This window comes from Tachypleus tridentatus, chromosome 3, assembly GCF_004210375.1.
Source record: "Tachypleus tridentatus isolate NWPU-2018 chromosome 3, ASM421037v1, whole genome shotgun sequence".
NCBI classification, from domain to species: domain Eukaryota; kingdom Metazoa; phylum Arthropoda; class Merostomata; order Xiphosura; family Limulidae; genus Tachypleus; species Tachypleus tridentatus.
This window is the reverse complement of record NC_134827.1, coordinates 66,158,785-66,176,153: the sequence shown is the minus strand read 5'-3', so window position 1 is coordinate 66,176,153 and position 17,369 is coordinate 66,158,785. Positions and strand designations below refer to the sequence as shown.

At 36.8% G+C, this 17,369-nt stretch overlaps 2 protein-coding genes across 2 annotated transcripts in view; one reads left to right on the top strand and one right to left on the bottom strand.

Moving 5' to 3' along the window:
* The window catches only part of LOC143247018 (alanine--tRNA ligase, cytoplasmic-like), a 325,641-nt gene that overhangs the window by 114,466 nt on the left and 193,806 nt on the right, over nt 1–17,369 (bottom strand).
* LOC143247017 (alanine--tRNA ligase, cytoplasmic-like) lies at nt 900–4,199 on the top strand. The gene is made up of 5 exons (XM_076494323.1): nt 900–1,033; nt 1,458–1,577; nt 1,966–2,052; nt 2,300–2,407; nt 3,881–4,199. The coding sequence occupies exons 2-5, from the start codon at nt 1,521–1,523 to the stop codon at nt 4,055–4,057; spliced, it is 429 nt and encodes a 142-aa protein (XP_076350438.1). The 5' UTR covers nt 900–1,033; nt 1,458–1,520; the 3' UTR covers nt 4,058–4,199.

Here is a 17,369-nt window from a genome sequence, read left to right as displayed (position 1 = left end):
AGGATGATGTTTTGAAAGTCTTCTGCCTTTTGTTTTTAAGTCAGTGTGTGTGTAGGTGTTGTTGGTCTTTTACAGTGTCCTGGTGGATTGTGAAGAGCATGTTATGATTGGTTGGATTATCACTGTTTCTGATTGGAGGAGAGATTTCCTACAGATCCAACTAATGGTAGCTACAGGTTACTCATCTGTTATCTGGAATCTCTGCTTTGTAAAGGTTTAATAGTGTTAATATAAAATGATTCTCTGATTTTTCTTGTCTTCCATAATTTGTGTGTGTCAATGACTAGTTTTCTCCCAGTTTATTTTGTGTCCAGTTGATGCATGCTCTGTAATGGTTACATTTTGTGTTTTCACGAGTCTTGTACTATCTTCATGTTATTTTACACTTGTCATGAGTTTTCTTCTTGTTTCTCTAATGTATGTATCATGTAGGAATATGGTATTAAATAGATGACGTTTTGGGATTCCCTTCAGTAGGTCACTGTTTGGTTGAATCTACAGGAAATCTTTCTTCCAGTCAGAAACAGTGATAATCAAACCAATTATAACACACCCTCCACAGTCCACCAAGACATTATAAAAGACCAACAACACCTACACACACAATGACCTGAAGATGAAAGGCGGAAGACTTTGGAAACATCATCCTCTACACTTGTGTCTCCACAACAGGCAGTTGCCATCCATTCCACAAAGTTTCATAAAATAAAAATCTATCATATTCTCATATTTTCAGTGTTTTTTATTTTATAAGTATTACAGCAAACATTTATACTGGACAAATAAACATCTGGTGCTTAGAGGTAATGTTAATAATTCTAACTAGACATTCAGATGAAGTCGTAACGAAATAATTTAATTATCCGGTTTTACATTATACAGTACTAAAAAAGATAATTATTCATTCTGACAGGCCCTGAGGAAAGCAGAAGTGTTTCAGAAAAGTGTTAAAGATGTTCATGACATTATCAGTGACCAAAAACGATCTCAGAATAACAAGGATTTAGTGAAGAAGATAGTGGAGTTAACTGAGGTACTTAGATCAAACTACCGTTCAGTTATTCATACGTGCTTGACGTTTATTGTAAACTGGAAAATAATAGTTTGGGTTTCACTTCCCAATTGTGTTATAAGAAAATAGTCGAGATTACAAAATTGAGAATGTTTCTTTTATCAAGATGTTTATATTTTGTGATCAGAAACAGATGTGACTGTTTGATTGCTTTTGTGATGTGTGTTGAAAATCAACCTCTGGAGAGACAGAGGATAAAACTGACCATTCTGTAGATTTGTTCTAAACAATAGAGAAAAATAATGACAATATTTTGATTACTGTATTGTAGGTATATTGAAGAACAAACTGATTGATATAATTTCCCATCTAAGTTATTTTTAATTATTCATTCTCGTAGGAATGCGAAAATACCTGCATGTTAAAATTATTTTGTCTTACACAGGAAATTTCTCAGTCCAGCATCTCTTATTGGAAGAAAGAGGAACTCAGAGCTAATCTAAAGAACATGAAGAAACAACTTGACGACATGGACCGAGCTAACAAAACTGCTGTTACGCAAGAGGTAACAGTTATCCGTAATATCATCAGACACTAATTATCCTTTCTTAATGTATTTTAAATCTAACAAAATGATCAGAATGTTTGATTTTATATAACACTTAACCAGAAAGCTGAGTGTTATGATAAACATAATTTTAAGTTTCGTGTTTAAATAAGAAACTCACAAGTACTACATTTGAATTACATTGTCTATTGTATCCTTGAAAAGGTCAGTTTTGGTGATCATTAGTTGGCCTCTCGTGATCTAGGAAAGCGTTGCACATGTCCAGTTCAAATGATTCAAAAGTGTACAATTACTTGTCTAGACTGTCACATCCTTACTTTGTGTTTTTCTAGTGTGTTGTATAAAGGTAATATATTTTCTTATTTTGGTAATATTTTCTTTATAGGTAATTGAACAAGCCAAACAACTGTTGGAAGGTAACTCCCATGAAAAATTTATTGTGCATGCATTTGAAGCTGGGTCTAATGCAAAGGTGAAAGTTTTCAAATACGTTCCAAGACTTCATTAGTATTGTTTAGTTTACTTTAAAAGTCAGTATTGTAAAAACAAGTGATGCGAAAATATTTTTGGCTGTTGTGTTTGTACTAAATACTATTGGAGTTATTTCGTGTAAATGATAAATAGGTCATCTTATTACAAAGCACAAGTTTTATAAGTATTTTTCACCTTAAGAAAACGCACAGTTTTTTAACTGAAGGAAATACTGTTTTGTTTTCCAGGCACTAGATGGAGCTCTCAAGCAGGTTAAGTCCATATCACCAGAAACTGCTGCTATGTTTTTCAGTGCTGGTAATGGGAAAGTGATATGTCTAAGTTCTGTTCCAAAGGTTAGTTGTTTTATCATTTTAATTATAAAGCTAGAATTGAACCTTAAACCAGTGACAAAACTTGTCACCTAATGGTGGAGGTTGTCACACGTGATATACTTCAATATTTTAAACTGTTAAAAATTACTATAATGTCAAAACATAAACAAATAAATTACAGTGTATTCTGAAGTCATTGTTTTTTTTTGTTGTTGTTTTTTGACATCAAGCAATTGATTTAAGGAAGGATCAGCAAGGCCAATGACAAAAACTCAAATTTTCTCATTATTGTACATTTTAAATGAAAATATTCATGTATAAACAATTACCATACTACCAAGTTCCCCAACATATTCGTGCAAAAGTAAAAATTACAATGGATATAACTTTTTTGTTCTCATTTGGACAATTTGAGAAAAATAAACTTTTAATGTACAGGGGGACAAAATTATGAGAAACAATCTTCCACATGTTGGTTCCTAAGCCTATTTTGTCAATATTTTCCAGGATCCCACTAGTCATCTTACTGTTAATACTTTCCAGGATCCCACTAGTCATTTCACAGTCAATACTTTCCAGGATCCCACTTGTCATTTTACTCTCAATACTTTCCAGGGTCCCACTAGTCATTTTACTGTCAATACTTTCCAGGATCCCACTAGTCATTTTACTGTCAATACTTTCCAGGATCTAGTCATTTTATACTTTCCAGGATCCCACTAGTCATTTTACTGTCAATACTTTCCAGGATCCCACTAGTCATTTTATTGTCAATACTTTCCAGGGTCCCACTAGTCATTTTACTGTCAATACTTTCCAGGGTCCCACTAGTCATTTTACTCTCAATACTAGGGTCCCACTTTCATTTTCCTGTCAATACTTTCCAGGATCCCACTAGTCATTTTACTCTCCTTTTTTAGGAAGAAGACTTATGTAGTTGTTGTGTCGCTGCCAATAAGTGTCCGTTTCAAAAGAAAATAGACCATGATTTACTGGTGGGTCATGTGGGAACCAACATGTTACATTTTGTTGTGCAAGATATATATTAGTATTTCTTAACTGAGTGATAACCTTAAGAGTTTAAAATAAAAAATGTTATGTTAATACAAACACATTTGTAGAACTCGTAATGACGAAAATCCCATGTGAAGTAAAAATGTATCTCAGGATGGCTGGTCTGGGTATTAACACTTTTACTAATAATTCAGAGAATTATTAACAATCTCGGCTGTCCTCAGGTGCTTGTAATTCATCTGATAGTCGTGTGTTTTATAATATAAAACATTCAAAACACTACCTGTTATTCAGACATTCCAGCTTGCGAGGGGCTATTTATCATTGAACTTAAAACTAGAACTTACAAGAATGTTACATTATCCAAGTATAAAGTTGACAGTTGTTCTTGGTTCTCCGTAAGGGCTAAGTTGAGACCTTAAACATGTTTAATTTCTGCAGAAGAAATCGTTGTATTGTTTCCTTTGTTATATCCCACAGGGAGCAGTTTCTAAAGGACTTAAAGCCAATGAATGGGTCCAAGAAATATCGGGGGTGATTGATGGGAAAGGTGGAGGTAAAGAAGAGGCAGCTCAGGCTACGGGAACAAGAGTTTCTTCTCTGGACGAGGCCATGAAACTTGCCAAGCAGTTTGCGGAACTTAAGCTTGCCAAATAATGGCGAGGGTAAAAGGAGACTTGACAAAGGCAGTTTGGCCACAAGAAACTTTCCTTTGGTGTAGAAATACTTTAAGAGCAACCATTAATTTAAGTTTGTGAAAGGTGAAATTAAGTTAAGAAATAAACGTTTTGTATCAAAACTCTCATGATGAATAATTATCCAAAAACAAGTTTTTAATTAATTAATTACCAGAATTAGTTTCTTTACTTGATAGATTCTTCATGAATGTGGATGGGAAAGTGAGATAGCTGTTTTCTGAATTGTTTAATCTAAAGTAACACGAACATTTCACTTATGGTTGCTTTGTTTTTTAGAGGGAATCCTAGTTTTATTAATTAATGTGAACCTAATTCCAAAACAGGTTCTGGGGACGTTGCATGGAAACAAATGGTTTTCAGTTGTTTGAAGAATTACCACAAGTGAGAAACGGTTAAAGTCGGGTGTTACATCATTCAAACCAACTGCCAATAAAATGTACATTGTAAGATATTCATACAAAACACTTTCACTCAGATTAGTGCATGATGAATCGTGACATAATCTTACTTTTGAATGTGTAAAAAAATAACAGATGTAAGAGGTTAATTCTTGTTTAGTAAGTAAACACTTGTATACAGCTTGTTAAACACGTAGTTAAACCAGTTGACAGAACTCGGGTTCAGAAGAAAGGTGGAATGTTTCAATAACACTTCCAAACGGAGATTGATTCACCTTTATCTACACTCATTGTGAGTTGTTCTTTCCATTAAACTAGTACTTACCCTGTTTGTTCCCCAATAAGCTATGAAAATGAATTTTCCACTTACATAATCACATCTTTCCTCTGACTACAAGATAAACTTGCCTTGATGGAAACTCGTGTATAATTCTTCACTTGAACAAGTATCAACCTAGAGATAAAAATATGGTTTATACTTATTACTTCGACACAGAGTGAGAACATTTTCAACACAGGGTTACACAAAGTGGAACCTTCTCTTTAAGTTCAATCTTTCTGATTGACCTGTGAAATTAGTTTCCTTTAAAGAACTATCGAAAACAAGCACTTTCTTTGTTAGATGGTTTGATTTAAAATGAAGTTATTTTAACAGCAAACTTCATTGATTAATAAATAAAATTATGCATCACACATATAGTTTAAACACTTTAGAAGCAGTTAAAAGTTATAGAACAATCTTCCAGATACTGTATGACAGTTATTTATAATTGGTAAGTAGTTGGACTGAACGTAACCAAATTTGAAGTGCATCATTCTCAGATCCCAGTAACTGATCTGAAGCATGTATCATCCCTAGAAATGCAGGCTGGAAGTTAACCTGTCTTGAAGATTTAATAGGTGTGTTAATTAAACAGGTTTTTACAGTAGTTAAAAAATGTTTTTTAGTTATTTAACTCAAAATATCTCAAAGATCAGACTGCTTGCAAAGGAACGTAAGTAAACAATTACTGGCAACAGTGCCTTCCGTGTTTTGTAAAAATTATATTTTGTTATCTATATCATATCTGTTACCCAATGAAATACTGAAAGACGAAAATATGAATATCCCCCCAACAAAAGTAAAAAGTTTAGGGTGTTATAGGCTTCTGTATTTAGAAGTAAGAACTTAAAGAAAAAAGCTAAGTTCATAATGTCAAAGTTTCGTCTAGTGTATGAAAATAAGATTATGAATACGTGAAGAAGAAAGGAATCAGTGATTGAGCAAATTTATTGCTACTTAGACAGAATGAGTCAATGCGTATGTAACTACGTTACGTATGTAAGATAGGTGTATGTTAGTTTTCAGAAGTTATGTTGAACATTAGTCAAATCGTAAGAGAACCTTTCTAATCTATTGAATATTCTGGGAACATATACAAGTTAAAAGTGATTTAGTAAGATTCAAAAAGTCAGAGTTTAGAGTAAGATTGTAACATTTGAATATTAAGTTTTATACCTAGAAATACTTGTCAAATTTAAAATTATCGCTCTAACTTTTGATATAAAATTATTACTTGTAATATGAAAAATCCGTCGTGATAAACTGTTATTTATGTATTTAATAAGCCGTTTCTGAAGAGAATAACTTTCCATATTAACTGCCATCTAGCGGTGGTAATACGAACATGTGAGCACGTGATTGATAAGTTGGTGTAATGTAACTGAGAATTAGATATTACTGTGTATTTTTATCATTACTGTTAAAACAAGTCTGTGAAGTTAAGACATATCTGCCGTACAGTCATGTTAAACGAAATAACATATTTTGGTGAATGAACAGTTTTGAAGAAATCTTAATGTGAACATATATTCAATGACTTTACGATTGCCGATTAATGAGTCGAAGTTTCCGCTTCGAAAGGTAGGATCAAAATATTGGTTATATTTAAGTTATATTCTGTGGTTTAGTAAGATTAACTGTAGCTTTTAATAGTACTGTTCTTGTTTATATTTGGCTGCAAAAGTTACTAAATTCTTAAGAAAAAACATCGAGGTTCATATCTTGGAGGGGTCTCTATTTGATTGAACATCGATGGCCATATCTTGGAGGGGTCTCTATTTGATTGAACATCGATGGCCATATCTTGGAGGGGTCTCTATTTGATTGAACATCGAGGGCCATATCTTGGAGAAGCCTCTATTTGATAGAACATCGATGGCCATATCTTGGAGCGGTCTCTATTTGATAGAACATCGATGGCCATATCTTGGAGCGGTCTCTATTTGATAGAACATCGATGGCCATATCTTGGAGGGGTCTCTATTTGATAGAACATCGATGGCCATATCTTGGAGGGGTCTCTATTTGATAGAACATCGAAATAGAAAAATTAGTTTTCTGGACCTCCCTTTTAACCGGACACATTTCATTGATATTTAAATATTCTGTAGTATATCACACAGCATGATATGACATTTGTTTTCCGGATGATTTTGGTCAATAAAATATTTTGAAAACTTACGAGTAACAAAGGTACACCAAATTTCTTTATTACGAAGGGTTCTAAATCAAAAGCACTGTGGCACCGCTTGTATTGACGTTGAACTGCACAACCACTTGTAAATTAAACTAAAGATCCCTAAGTACTGCACCAGGGGTCGTGGAATAAACCAGCTGCCCCTTTTTGAACTGTATTTAATACCTTAATTCTAAACTGCTGGAAATTGTTAAGGGAATTGTTCTTGAACGTAAAACTTTTGAGTCTAGATTTGAGACAGGATTTCAGTGGGGGGTGTGGCTGTTTGAGACAGGGTATCAGTGGGAGTGTGGCTGTTTGAGACAGGGTATCAGTGGGAGTGTGGCTGTTTGAGACAGGGTTTCAGTGGTGGGTGTGGCTGTTTGAGACAGGGTTTCAGTGGGAGTGTGGCTGTTTGAGACAGGGTTTCAGTGGTGGGTGTGGCTGTTTGAGACAGGGTTTCAGTGGTGGGTGTGGCTGTTCGAGACAGGGTTTCAGTGGTGGGTGTGGCTCTTTGAGACAGTTGTAGTAAAGATTTGGTTTTACTTGAAGCCGATCCTCAAGTTGAGAAAAATTAGGTAATATTTGATTTGAACAATCATCAATATATTTACTGATACATGCCTTTATTAACGTTTAACTAATTCTTCATGATGAAGGAATATTTAGTGGTGTAGGTTAGATGTTATAACGATACTTCAATTACTTAAGTAGTTTATTAATTACAAAATTTGAAAAATATATTTTAAACAAGTATTACGTGAATTCTTTATGTAAGACCCCGTACTAGATACTTGTTTTAGAAAGTGCTTAGAATAAAACTGTAAGTTACTACACAGGTTTTCATAAGATATACTTTATATTTAAGTTGACCATTTCCAATTAGTGTCCAAAATATACACGTAAAAACGGCTCGTTTGGGTTGAGAAAATATTTTTACGTAGAGGAGCGAACAACGTTTCGGTCATTGTTTGGTTCACAAAGAAAGAAAGAGGTAACTGACCGGAAGCTGACCACATGTTTGAAAGGGGTTGTGTAAATGAGTGTCGGAACGTAGAGGGCGTGCTTAGATGTTTGAATATATAATTTTATATTATTTTTAATATACGTATAAAGGTGTTCCTTTGTATTGGTTTATTTTGGATTTAAGTTGTTATATAGTTTTTCATCCTGGTTATGACCCCAGTGAACTTCATGATACAATGTATTCCATTATAACAGTGAACAAATTGAGAAACATGGTCAAAGTTCTTTAAGGTTTCATAACACATTTGAGATAATATTCTAAACTTGTTGGCAAATTTCTGGCCATTAGCTTTCACTACAACAGAAATAAGTTGATTAAAAAATAACTTCAGAGTTCAGCCCCTACCAAGACCATGGTCCTGATATCAAAACATTCCATCCGACATATGCTTTAGCATTTACGTTAGTCAGTTGAAACTCGCAGAACTTCGACAAGTCACAGTTTAAGAACCCTAATTATACGACTATAGTTTATACAAAAGTTAATTAAACAGGTGCAGTGAATTTTACTGTCAAACCCACAACTGTCTTAAAGCAAAGGCCTGGCATGGCCAAGCGCGTTAAGGCGTGCGACTCGTAATCTGAGGATCGCGGGTTCGCATCCCCGTCACGCCAAACATGCTCGCCCTTTCAGCCGTGGGGGCATTATAATGTGACGGTCAATCCCATTATTCGTTGGTAAAAGAGTAGCCCAAGAGTTGGCGGTGGGTGGTGATGACTAGCTGCCTTCCTTCTAGTCTTACACTGCTAAATTAGGGACTGCTAGCACAGATAGCCCTCGAGTAGCTTTGTGCGAAATTCAAAACAAACTTAAAGTAAAATCCCACAAAATGATAATGTTAAAATTAATCTGTTATTTGTAGGTGTTATAGATTAACTGTTGGTAAATTTGTTTCCGACCACAATGTAGCCGAAAGGAAAAGTCGGTGTTTCTTTATACGATTGTGTTTGGTAGAACTTGTGAACGGGTATTATTACAATGCCAAGATACCCCCTAAGAGTAAGAAATGGGTCTGATGGCTGCTGGTATTGACACTTTCTGATAAAGCAGAGAACGTTTCAACCTTCCTAGGTCATCTTAAGACCTATACCAGCAATCCTAAGATATAGATATTAAATCAGTTGATCATTTTAATTCTTAAAATTATGGAATACCATTCAAGTTTTCCATTTCCCCAATCAATTCTGGAACTTTGTAATGAATTATATTTAAAACCAACAAGGTAGATGTAGATCTTTAAAGACAGGCCGCTGAGCCACTGGGGGACGCTTTGTAATGAATTATATTTAAAACCAACAAGGTAGATGTAGATCTTTGAAGACAGGCTGCTGAGCCACTGGGGGACGCTTTGTAATGAATTATATCTAAAACCAACAAGGTAGAAGTAGATCTTTGAACCACAGGCCGCTGAGCCACTGGGGGGCGCTTTGTAATGAATTATATTTAAAACCAACAAGGTATGTGTAGATCTTTGAAGACAGGTCACTGGGGGCGCTTTGTAATGAATTATATTTAAAACCAACAAGGTAGATGTAGATCTTTGAAAATTAAAACGTTTATAAATAATTAGTATAATGTTAGTTCACACCACCACAGTAGCTGTCTTTCTCACCCCATGAGTAGTAGTTAAACAGTTCAAAGGTCAAACATTAATTTTGAATAGATGTAAAATATTGCAAACTTTTAGTTTCCTGTTAACATTTGTAGTCATTCGAGAAATTTGGTAAAATATAAAATTTTACTGATTGGTCACGGTTATGAACAATTCGATATAATAATAATGAACTTGATGATAAAAGGAACTTAAACAAGTCAGAATATTTATGTAACCCGCTTGTTATCAATGGTCTTTTTATGCGAAACGTCTGGTCTACAACGGTGGAAAAACCCCGAGTTTCTCACAATTGGTTGTGCGCTTCGAGGCACAGTGAGTTTAAGCCTAACCTTAGGCAATGTTCTAAGCGATCTCAAGAGAACCTCTTCGTACATATTGGTTCCTTGTTAGCCAAGTGATGGACAGGGTGGCCCGTAAGTCCCTATCCATCCATATGTTATTATGTTATATTCAATTACACATGTATTATGAAGTTGTTTCGTTTTTCTCAGTGAAATCTGGCAGATGTAAGCCCATTTACACTTGAAGAGCGTATTATGACATGGCGTCGCATAATATTATGCAGCGAGAATGAGGGACAGCACACTGGATACATAAGACATATAGATGGGTAGGGACTTACGGGCCACCCTGTATTTAGAAAATACGATAGTATAAGGAAGGGTGAATGGTAGGTAGCTGGGAACTGGAACGTGACACGATGTAGTCGTGGCCGACTTCGGAGGGATACGGAACAACCGAACCTGCCCGATATTTGAAACGCGACGAACAGATGGAGAACAGACTCCATTCGAGCATGATATGACTGTTATACTAATGTTTAACATGTAGAAACGTTCTCACTGGTAGGACATTATTTACAATGGACCAGTTGAAGGTTAGTGAATCCTTATTAAAAAAAAATGGGGCACAGTCACCCAGCCCCAAATAACATTAGGAGATTATGCTGATTACCTCTCCATGGCATGCACTCTAGGGCCAGTAAAGCAAAATATAAATTATAAAACAAATGAAAAAAAATTAAAACAATTAAAATTCCGTAGCAAAAGTAATTTCTAATCACTTGAATTTATATGGAACAGTAAAATATGTACAAAAAAGACAGAAGCCATAGTTTATTTATGTTAAAAAATATAAAAAAGATACAGAAATAATTTAACAAGATAAAAATTATAATGGTAATTAAAGTAATAATTAAAATTAAAGGCAATTTAAAAGATTACAAATTAAGACGCTAGGGGACGCTAGTTTAAAGTAACTAGGCTTAAGGGTGACTAACAACGTATACCTAGCCTTATCCAGTATCTTTAAAGTACGTCACTGGAGTCCAGTCAGAAGTGAATTTGTTAAGGATGAGTCAAATGACCTACTTATATAACGTTATGGTATTACGAAATGTGAAGGTCAGGCGACTGGGCACGTGATACAGTATGGTTCTAGCCGAGATGACACGGAAAAAGCGAGCCACTTTTCCATATTTCTCTCGCCATTGAGAAGAGTACCAACATGTGCAGAACTGACTATGCACGAGCGTGACAAAGGACACGATGCGGTATAACTGAAATTTAGTGGGTACAGTTGTTTTCTCACATGAATGACGCGCTAGTTGAAAGCGTGAAAGTAACCATCAACATTGCGCAATCACTACCCGGCTCTTATGACGTCCCACTGAAGAGCAGAATAGTGTTGTTCTATCTTGCGAGTAGATTTCGAGATCACCAGCTGTTAGAAGGAACTGGATTCCGACGGAAGATCACGTAACGTGGCGTGACAATGTCTGATCTCCGTAACAGCGTCAGCCTACCAGTCGGGAGAATCAAAACACTTGGTTTCTCGTACTAGGTGAAACACGAAAGTGTCCGAGGTCTGTGCAAATGAAGAAACGAGGAAGTTTGTTACAGGAATAAACCTCCCAAGACAGTAGATGGTTGTAGATAAGAAGAGAGAAAAATACTTGGTCCAGATACATCAAGTGTCCAGACCTCCTTTGTGGGGTGGCTGAATTAAAGACAATCGAGAGATGGCCTCTGTCTTACCACTCTAGGGGACAGTATAGACATACCACTTTACAGCCCGTACATTGTAGTTATCCAGAGGAAGAATTGTCCCAAAATACCAAATCAAGGGGAGTATTGTCCTCTTTACTACCTGTGTCCAACCAAACAAATTAGAAGATTTGTGGCAATAATCTTCGACTGCCAAACTGACACGTTGCACCATCTCAGATTTCACAAGGAAGCAAACCCAGAGATATTTAGCCAGAGGAATTCATGCCAGACCAAATGGGGTGTCTCAAGATGAGATTCACTTGCCCAACCATGGAGACCGAGATTTGGTGAAGTTGAGCCCTGTGCTGCATTGGGGTGAGTATTTATAGACATTTGCCAATGTTTAACCCAAGGATGTTTGGTTGGACAAAGATTCACGATATCTGCTTGGCCGACAAACTTAGCTGACACCGACCCTGGCAACAAAAAGTCATGCATCAAAATCAGTTGATACAAATAAGAGCAGATACTCTATCACCAACGTATATAGGGATGGTGATAAAGGACATCCTTGATAGACACTTTAACAGATATTTAAGGGGTCATCAAGTATCCATTTACTAAAATCCTACTTCAAGATGTATAGATGGTTCGTACACACTGCATAAAAATTGGAGGAAAACCATACCTCTCCAGAACATACAAAAATTTGTGATGGACTCGAAGGCTTTACTCTGATCAAGCAACACGAAATTAGCAAAAATATTTTGTCCATGGTTTTTCCACGGGACTTACCCTATTACAAGAAGTTCTGTTTGATACTTCTATCCTGAACACCACATTTTTGAGTGCCAAGGACAAGATTGGGCATAACAGCACTTAAATTGGCACACAGGATCTTTAAAACAATTTTTGCATCGACATTCAGGAAGGATATGGGATGCCCCTAGGAAAGATCCTTGGGCTGGGTGGAGGAACCCATCTAGCGTACCCAGAGGCATGGACCCACAGGTCAGACAGTCGTTAATGAAGAGGGGTCTGATATCATGCCAAATTAAGAAATAGAAGTCCACTGGTAGGCCATCTAGTTCTAGATAACTACCCAACACTCAGAGTAATGGATTCCACTAGGTTGTCAAGTTATGAGGTGTCCAGGGTTGGCAAGAGCTGTGTAATGTCTCGCCAAAGTCCCTCGCCTGCAGGCAAAGTCGAATATAAGAAAGCCACGTGTTGAGGATGTCAGTAATGTCCGAGAACACCTAAACATCATCTCTCAGACTGGGGATGTGCCTGTTTCCCGATATCTCACGTGCCTTGTACAATGAAACCTTAGAACATTTATGGGATCCAACAACTATCAGGCTAGAGACACTCGCTGCTCAAAACAGTTAGGAATATTTCAAGTCTAACCTTGCAGTCTACCCTGAAGCAAGTTTACCAAGGTATCTTCCTTGGCTCACAGGACGAGATGGCCAGCTCGCGAATGTTGCATGCCTGTCTGCCTCAGTAGGAAGACATGGCTTCCTTAAAACCCACCCTCTTGGTTTTATTTATAGTGTCAACTAAACAGACACCCCAGACAAGGGCGATCATCAATTTATCCCCTACCTCGTCCTCAGCGAGTGGAGACAGTCTGCACACTTTTGGACCCCTAAAAAACATATGTAAAGTCCTCCCGTTTGGTTAAAAAAGATCCAATGATGATACAAAGTGAAACATTACCAACCCGATAAACTGCAGCTGTACTGAAGGACAACCTAAGACTAGCTGTCACAGACATGATCAAGGTGACAATATACACCCTGACTAGTCCAAGTGGCAACAAAGACGGTTCTGGAAAGTGTACGCCAGGTATCGTGAACACTGGAGTCTGAAGACCAATCACAGGGACTGATCAACAGAAAGGAGATCTCGCCCTATTTCATCAAGGTGGGAGCCCAGCACACAGTTGAAGTCATCCCCAAGGACGATATTGGCCTGTATTATCAACTACCTGTCCAAAGAGGGAAAGAACATCTGCAATACATTCCCTTAATATCTTCTTCTTCTTCATGTGTCAAATCTGCGGCAGACATCGACGACCATGGCATGCCAGATACTACTAGAGAAGTTAAGATTAAGGATTCACATACGAGTCGAACCAAAGGACCAAATAGCTGGAAGGGGAAAACTGTTTACGAAGAAGTAATCCTTCCTTGAGGCAACATGGGTCTTCTGCGGAAAAACTATCAAACTGAAAGAGGTGTAAGAGGAATGTTTAGGACTGTTTAGCACAACTACACGTCTCCTGGATGTTACGAGTATAGGACTGACCGTTTAGCACAACTACACGTCTCCTGGATGTTACGAGTGAGACAGGAGGACCCCATCAACATTTCAGGAGGGACCACTCACTTCTGCTGTTTCTTTGGTTTTCTGCTCATCAGGTTGCCTCGCTCAGCTGAGGATTTTTTCAGGGATGTCTTACAGGAAGGATTACCACTGCAGAACTTTACTATCCCCTAGACGAAAGAGGTTAAGAGGGTGATTGGATTCAGGCTTTTCCTTTCTCTAGGGATGCTGGCAAGCGTGGGAGACTGAGGAAGTGCTCAACATATTATTTGGTGGAATAAACCCATAAGAAAAATGGAGAGGGCAACCCTTCTTATACAGGTGGGGAATACCCCCACTAACATAGATTAGACGCAGGTCCCTCCCTAAATCTACGAGAAGATTTGGATCACCCCAGAGGCCCTATCCCCCCCCCTCACTTGAGACTGACTTCAGCCTCCTTACAGGCCCAAACCACCCCTAGGCTGGACACGTGGGCCTGAGCCCCCCTCAGACTTCAGTCTCATGTCAGGATAGTTTATTATTAATGTGAACCCCTTAATCGTCAGGAAGTTTGGGATGGGGTATTTCATATCCACACACTGTTTTTCAGTACCTACACTAGGGCATGTCTGATGCGTTCCGTGTTCAATTTTTATTGCAATCCCATATTTTTGAAGCTCAGACGCTATCGCATTGCGGGGTAGCTTACAAGGTGCCAATCTGATGGTTAAACCTTTTAATGTTTTGTGCGCCGGCTCTGCTCTAATTATTTTCCCATTAAAAGTGAAGTTATCTTTATTTAACAACGTTTGAAAGATTGCACACGAAAAATATTAATATTCGATTCATTAAATAAAGTTAGAACGACAAATTACACCCACAAACCACAATAAAGTTTTCTGAACAGATGACGTCAACAGAACATAAACCACAAATAGCCACGAACCCAGTATCACATTCCCAAACTCCGACGACATATCTCCCCAGGGCCCGGCATGACCAGGTGGGTTAAGGCGTTCGACTCGTTATCTGAGGGTCGCGGATTCGAATCCCGGTTGCATCAAACATGCTCGTCCTTTCAGCCGTGGGGCATTATAATGCAACGGTCAATCCCACTATTCGTTGGTAAAAGAGTAGCCCAAGAGTTGACGGTGGGTAGTGATGACTAGCTGCCTTCCCTCTAGCCTTACACTGCTAAATTAGGGACGGCTAGCGCAGATAACCCTCAAGTAGCTTTACGCAAAATTCCAAAACAAACAAACATTTATGAAAATACAGCCTTGCACGCTTAGCCCGTGTATACATAGTAAAGTTGATGTAATTTTCACTATCCAATTATAGTAAAAGTGTTGACCGAGCATTAATGTGTTCTCATTAGCTAGCTGCCTCTTCTCTACTTTATAATTGAAATATTATGGTTAACAGGCATGTATAATTGAGAGTGAAAAACACGAAAACTGACGTATTTTGGCACTATGAAAGGTAGAAATCATTATTATTAGATACATCTGACATGTTTCGGTAAGATGTACCATCACCAGGGCTAGTATGTAATGTGGTTAACGAAGTAAAAATAAAATACATTTTTTACTGTCGTGTATCAGTAGTGCTACAATTAAACCTGATAAAGTGTAACATTATTATGATATGTCGTTATATGTTTATATTAGATAAATTGAAACATGTAAGACTGGATCACATATATAAAAGTGTGGCAATTGTTTTTATTCAGTTTGTTAACACAGCATATAAATAAATATACATACTACATTATTTGTTTCTTTTTGTACTTTGTCACGGTAAGTCTACAGATTTGCAACACTAAAATCAGGGGTTCGATTCCCCTCGGTGGACTCAGCAGATAGCTCAATGTAGCTTTGCTATAAGTAAACACATACACTTTGTCGTCGTTTTACTCTTGAATATAAAATTGTTTTTCACACTTAAGTGCGTATATGATATCATATAATAATGTCAACAACACGAGTTGCATTTAATACATAAAGAGTACGTTAGGCTTAAAGTGTTCGCTTTTATCTGTGAGTTAGAAACATTTAACATGCTGAAATATTCCAAAGCAGATGAAATAGTTATTTGATTCTTGTTTCTAAAAAAGTAATAAATTAAAAGGAAACGATTACCATAATTTTTGTTTCACCAGAGTCATCTTTGGTATTTTGTATATAATACGTACATAATAATGTGAATAACGTATGTTGCGCGATTAGAGTACGTTAGGCTTAAAGTGTTCGCTTTTATCTATGAATCACAAACATTTAACATGCTGAAATATTCCAAAGCCTGGGACATTTTGACAAGTTATTTGATTCTTGTTTCTAAAAATTAATTAATCAGAAGGAAACTGTTGCCATCACATTTTTTAACCAGAGTCATCTTTGGTATTTTGTTTATTAGAAAATTATCTCAATGTGGCGGTTAGGCTACATTTGAAATATTGTGTTCACTTTTACATTACAATGTAAAATTACAATAAAACAAAAGTTTATTATTGACATATAACAATCTCTCGATTATATAGCTATATTACATGTAAAGTAACAGTATCCCTAATTGTTATAGTTATATTGTTGTTAGGTTATTATTCAATTCTAGATTATCTTCGTTTGTTTGTTTGTTTTTTATTTCGCGTAAAGCTTCACGATGGCTATCTGCACTAGATGTCCCTAATTTAGCGGTGTAAGACAAGAGGGAAGGCACCTAATCATCACCACCCACGGCTAAATCTTGGGCTATTCTTTTACCAACGAATAGTGGGATTGACCATTACGTTATATCGTCCCCACGGCTGAAAGGGCGATAACTACAAACTCCTATTTTGGCTCCACGTTGTTACGTGGAAACATATATTTCATGAAGTTAAAATAACGATTCGTAATAAGAGTAGATAATGTCTATAATAACTCCGGCCTTATTTGTTTAAATTTTGTACGGTCCCTATTTGCAGATTTTTAAATATCCAGCTTTTTATTTATTTATTTTATTTGTTGGCTTTTTTATGCTCAACTCTGGATAAAAAACAACTTAACCCTATACACTGTAATGTTAATAATAAACATAACTAGTAACTCGCTGATACGGTTCATATTTATTTTACTGTACCTAACGTATATTCGATCGTATTCATTTGAGATGTAAAATATGGGGTGAGGGTTGCGGGTTCGCATCCCCGTCGCGCCAAACATGCTCGCCCTCTCAGCTGTGGGGGCGTTATAATGTGACGGTTAATCCCACTATTTGTTGGTAAAAGAGTTGGCGGTGGGTGGTGATGACTAGTTGCCTTCCCTCTAGTCTTACACTACTAAATTAGGGACGGCTAACACAGATCGCCCTCGAGTAGCTTTGTGCGAAATTCAGAAAACAAACAAACAATATTCGCAGTATCTTATTTGGTTTTCTATAAAACGTTTTTGT

Bases quoted from the DNA above. Each gene is read 5' to 3' on its own strand.
- LOC143247017 (XM_076494323.1), top strand. From the start codon at position 1,521: ATGAAGAAACAACTTGACGACATGGACCGAGCTAACAAAACTGCTGTT. The intron at 1,578-1,965 runs GTAACAGTTATC...TTTTCTTTATAG, and splicing joins AAACTGCTGTTACGCAAGAG to GTAATTGAACAAGCCAAACA. The intron at 2,408-3,880 runs GTTAGTTGTTTT...TATATCCCACAG, and splicing joins GTCTAAGTTCTGTTCCAAAG to GGAGCAGTTTCTAAAGGACT.